Source organism: Microcebus murinus, chromosome 6 (genome assembly GCF_040939455.1).
Source record: "Microcebus murinus isolate Inina chromosome 6, M.murinus_Inina_mat1.0, whole genome shotgun sequence".
NCBI classification, from domain to species: Eukaryota; Metazoa; Chordata; class Mammalia; order Primates; family Cheirogaleidae; genus Microcebus; species Microcebus murinus.
The window spans coordinates 38,190,694-38,196,341 of record NC_134109.1 but is presented as its reverse complement, the minus strand read 5'-3'; the positions used below and the strand labels follow the sequence as shown (position 1 = coordinate 38,196,341).

Below are 5,648 nucleotides of genomic sequence, written 5' to 3'. Positions count from 1 at the left end.
AGACTTCATCACAGGGGCATGATCAGTTATTAATGCAATCTCCAGCCCCTCTCCTCTTGGGAAGTTGGGGGATGGGGCTGAAAGTTCCACGTTTCTAATTACGGCACCGTCTTTCTGGCAGCCAGCCCCCATCCAGGAACCCACAAAGAGTCACCTTGTTAGGGCAAAAGATGCTAATATCACCCAGGAAATTCCAAAGGATTAGGAGTGCTATGTCAGGAACTAAGGTCAAAGACCAAATATTAGAACAAAAGATGCATCCCAATGGCTCTTGAAATTACAAGGGTTTTAGGAGCTCTGTGCCAGGAACTAGGGCATAAGCCAAAGATATATTTGTTGTTATGTCATCCCTTCCTATGCTTCAAGAGGCTCATCTGCAAATAAAGTGCTTGGACCTCAACCAGGTGGATCTCAATTCTTATGATTAATATATGAGAGGGGTGCACTTAGGCAGTGTGTTGGAGACTCTGGTCTCAGAGCAATGTTTTTGAGAATGTTTTCTTAAGAAGTATTCAAAGAATTTCTTGAATTAGTACAGCTTCCACTGAGCATGCTATAAAATTCCCCTGGGCTAAGAATCCATTGCATGTGACCTTCAGTAATCTCCCTCCTAAATAGCACAGAATATATTTGAAGTCAGATTGGGTTTAGGTCAGTCTCTTCTATAAATGAATTTCTTTTTTATGGATGATTATGGGGTAGAATGCTGGAAAACTCATTTCATAAGCTGAATAATAAACCTATAAGCCTTAAATCTAAAAACGAACAAAAGTATTTAATGGTGACATTGCTTTAAGAATACTGTAAGTCTAAGCAGATCTCGTGTTTTCAATGAGACTTAAGGAATACTTTTCTCTTAGCCATAAGTAACCAAAGCCTTTATTTTTTTAAAACAACATAAATGAAATAAATAGGTAGAAAGGAGGACAGATCTTCTCTGTCCTGCTACTTCCACCTCCTCACCCTATTCCCCCACCCCCCAAAAATCCATCAACTTTCTATTAATACGTAGTGATAAATACTTGTACTTTTATGCAAATTTCTGCTACCATTCTATAAACAGTTGCTGTGCTTGTTCAAGCAAACCACATTAAAAAAAACCAGATTTCTTAAAACATGAATGAAGCAATAAACATTTATTTTACCTGAAGTCAACATTAATACTGTCACAAGCAAAGTTTGCAGTGTTAATCATCTTGTTGCAGCCAATGGTAACCAGGTTGTTAGGGCTGATTTGCTAGGAAATTTTGAATTATTTCTGAGGATAGTATCTGAGATTGGCATTCCTAGAAACATAACTGGAAACGAAAAGTTGCATGCAGAAGATTTACTGAGGAGAGCTCTAAGGAGATGTACTTGCAAGGAAGAGAGGAAGACAGAATTGGGCAGAGGAAGAAAACAGTCCACAATGCACTTGCAACTAAGACTTTGGCTAATCCAACAGAGAGCTCTGAAACTGGGATGGCCCCTCTGAGTTGTCTCAAATCGAAGTAATTTGGCTGTGCCCCTGTACCTGCACAGTAGCTAGGTAGTGGTCACACCTAGTCGTGGGGATAGCATTCAGTAAGGTCATTTTCTGTGGCTGAGGGCAATTGCCAGAGAGAGACACACCTACAAGCTGTCAGTTGATGTTTCTGCCCAATAACCGGGGTTCAATGCACCAACCGGAAGAGGAGATCTAGGTGTAGCACCACGGAATCCGCCAAAGCCTACCATAGCACCTCACACACAATTCCCACTTGTTTCTTACAATTCTGCTCCATCTGAAAGTAGCTTCCAGGAGTTTGGTTGGGAAAAATCCATGTTTTCTGGAAAACTTAAAAAGGTAAGGGGCCAGGCATGGTGGCTCATGCCTGTAATCCTAGTACATTGGGAGGCTGAGGCAGGAGGATTGCTTGAACCTAGGAGTTTGAAGTTGCAGTGAGCTACCATAACACCACTGCACTCTAGCCCAGGCAAAATAAAATAAAATAAATTAGCTAATTTTTTAAAAGATTAGTGGGGTGCAGTAAAGCCTCTGCTGCTGCAATTAATCTCTTAAGGCCATAACTGATACTGATTATCCTCCTCCACGATTCACCCTCACATAGCACCTCTGTTGGTCTAGGCCAGCGGTGGGGAACCTGTCACCTTACGGCCACATGTGTCCTTCCAGGTCCTTAAGTGCAGCCTTTTGACTGAATCCAAATTTTACCAAGCAAATCCTTTTATTTTTATTAATACATTTTTATTGTTTTATATTTTTATTTTATTTTTAAAATGACCCTATTTAAAATACCAAAGAATAAAATAAGCTTCAACAAAATAATACTCCCAGATTGACTGGCACAATTAGAACATTAGTAAGGGCTAAATTGATGGCTGCTACACTCATGATTTAGTTTTAACTTCCCTCGCCTGAATTGCACCACTACCACACGAGGCTGGTTGGCAAGAGTTTATGGGGTCAAGTACACCAGTCTGTAGTCAGCTTTGGACAGTGGTGCATTGTGTTTCTGTCTGAAGTGGAATTTGTGAATAGTTGTACAGATTGACAGTATTTTTTAATTCTGTCTGCTTAACAGCCCATCATGTCAAAGAAGATCAAGAAAGTACAGAAAGAAGAAAACAGATTATTTAATGAGGATTGGGGAATTACAATATTATCTTGTTTCTGCTAAAGCTAAGATGATTTGCTTGCTTTGTGATACTGCAATATCGACATTAAAGAAATTCAATGCTCTTCTGAAAAATGTTCATAAACAAAAGTTTAAGAGATGAAGAAAGTCAATGATCATCAGCATTATAACACTCATAAGGACCCTAAATATTTTGTTAATAAATTAGAGGGAGAGGTGTGAAAGGTTATATTGCAGAAATTAAAAGATGGAAAGCAATAGCAAAGACAATTCTTTTCAAGCAGCATTAAGATCTGGAAATGCTGCCACTGAAGCAACTTATAAAGTAGCTTATATACTTGGGGGGAAAAGGGAAGCCATTCAGTGATGTAGAAATTGTGAAAGAATGCATGTCAAAGTTGTAGGATGCTTAGACCCTGATAACGTTTCAAAGTACAAACAACTGCCTCTTTCAAGGAGAACCATAACGGATCGGCAGCATGAATTAGCCTTCAACTTAACAGAATAACTCCATGCAATACTTCAAAAGGAAAATATATATTATTCAATCACTTTGGATGAATCAACTGATACTACTGACTCAGTGCAGGTTTTATACTTCAGTTGGGTCATAACAGAAGATTTTCTTTGCTGTGAAGAGTTACTCCCTTTGGGCACTCTTGTGAACAGAACATGGGGAATAGATATTTTCAACAACTTTCAAGATAAATGTGAAGTTGGACTGAATTTGATAAATTTAGTGAGTGTATGTATAGAAGGTGCACCTTCCATGAGAGACAAAAAATGAAGGGATTATTACATAGATAAAGTATAAATAGATCCAAATGCCCTCATTTCTTCTCATTTTATCTCGCATCAGCAAAATCTCTCTTCTAAAGCTACTATTTTAAGTGACACTTTGCAACAAGTTATAAGTATTGTTTACTATATTCATGCAAATACAACACCTCAGTTTCATAATATGCTGAAGTTGAACGATGAGGTATTCAGTGTGGATTTGCCATGTCATTCTAAAATGTGTTGGCTGTTGCAGGGACAGGTGTTAGCCAAAACTTTATCTCAGCAATAACAGAGAGTTAAATTTTATGAAGAACAGAATCAGCAATGTGAATTATTATTGTTGTTATTATTATTATTTTTTTTTTTTTGAGGCAGAGTCTCACTCTGTTGCCTGGACTAGAGTGCTGTGGTATCAGCCTAGCTCACAGCAACCTCAAACTCCTGGGCTCAAGTGATCCTTCTGCCTCAGCCTTCCAAGTAGCTGGGACTACAGGCATGCGCCACCATGCCCAGCTAATTTTTTCTAAATGTTTTTAGTTGTCCAGCTAATTTCTTTTTTCTTTTCTTTTTTTTTTTTTTTTTTTGAGACAGAGTCTCACTTTGTTGCCCAGGCTAGAGTGAGTGCTGTGGTATCAGCCTAGCTCACAGCAACCTCAAATTCCTGGGCTCAAGCAATCCTGCTGCCTTGGCCTCCCGAGTAGCTGGGACTACAGGCATGTGTCACCATGCCTGGCTAATTTTCTCTATATATATTAGTTGGCCAATTAATTTCTTTCTATTTATAGTAGAGATGAGGTTCTCGCTCTTGTTCAGGCTGGTTTTATCTGCCCGCCTCGGCCTCCCAGAGTGCTAGGATTACAGGGATGAGCCACCGTGCCCAGCCCCAATGTGAATTATTGAAAGATTTCTGTAGGAATGCAGTATATCTGTGTGATATCATGTTAAATCAAAACAACTTGAATATTTATTTGCAAGGTAAAACTAAGTCTATATATATGTGGCAAAATATCCAAGCATTTTGAAAAAAGCTATCTTTTTTCAAAACATCTCTTCTTTAAAAGGAAATTTTGGATGAACATTTTCCCCAGTTAGCAAAGGTCACTGATGAGTAGGATGATATGTGTGAATCATTTGAAGAATATGCAGCTGTCATGGACCTATTAATTAGAGAATATAATGAAAGATTCACTGACTTTAAGAATCATGACATCACACTCAAATTAACATTTCAGCCTCACCTAGTTGATAACACCAAGGCACCTAAAGAACTACAGATGAAATTGATTGAGCTCTCAGTAGATGACATTTTAAAGTTATTGTTTGATACTAAGAAAGATCCAATTGAGACAGCGGACATCAGGGCTTCAAGATGGCGTCAGCCGTACCAGTGAAGGAGAAGAAACTCATGGATGTCAAACTAGGGGAGCTGCCAAGCTGGATTTTGATGCGGGATTTCACCCCTAAAGGCATTGTTGGGGCCTTTCGAAGAGGTTACTACCGGTATTACAACAAGTACATCGATGTGAAGAAGGGGAGCTTCGCTGGGATTTCTATGATACTGGGAGCTTATGTGCTTTTCAACTACTGCCTTTCTTACAAGGAGCTCAAACATGAGCGGCGACGCAAGTACCACTGAAGAGGGGACCATGTGGGGGGCATACTCTGCACTCGTGACCTTGACCTTCTTGGCCCTGCACCCTCTGTAAGGAACTGCATCATTGCTGAATCCTTTCATATTCTAGTGACAATTGACCTCCAAATAAAAGATGACTGGTATGTGTAAAAAAAAAAAAAAAAAAAAAAAAAAAAAAAAAAGATCCAATTGAAATATAGAAAAATGCAGTGGAACATCCATGCCTTAGACAACATGCCTTAAAAAATGCTTTCTTACTCTTCAATCACTTATTGCTGTGAATCTGTATTCTCCTACCTAACCCAAATCAAGACACCCTTAAGGTCACAAATGACTAATACCCCTCTACAGGATCAACTGAAACTGTAGACCTCCATACTGCGATTAAATATTCAAATGCTTTCCAACAAAAAGCAGACACAAAAAAATGCATTAAAAAGTTAACTTTAAAATTAACAAATAGTTTTTATTTTTTGAAATTATTAAGTACATAGTAGTTAGATTTTCACAAAATAACAATATACAATATACATTTTTAAGTATATCTGATTGAAATTTCTTGATTGTGGCCTTATTTGATTACAGCTAAATTAATGTGGACTTCCAACACGAAAAGG

General features: G+C 38.4%; 1 protein-coding gene across 1 annotated transcript; it reads left to right on the top strand.

Moving 5' to 3' along the window:
- Positions 1-4,743: 4,743 nt before the first annotated feature.
- On the top strand, positions 4,744-5,174 carry LOC142871377 (ATP synthase F(0) complex subunit f, mitochondrial). The gene has a single exon (XM_076003623.1). It carries the CDS (start codon positions 4,768-4,770, stop codon positions 5,032-5,034), a length of 267 nt encoding a protein of 88 aa, XP_075859738.1. The 5' UTR covers positions 4,744-4,767; the 3' UTR covers positions 5,035-5,174.
- The last annotated feature ends 474 nt before the right edge of the window (positions 5,175-5,648 follow it).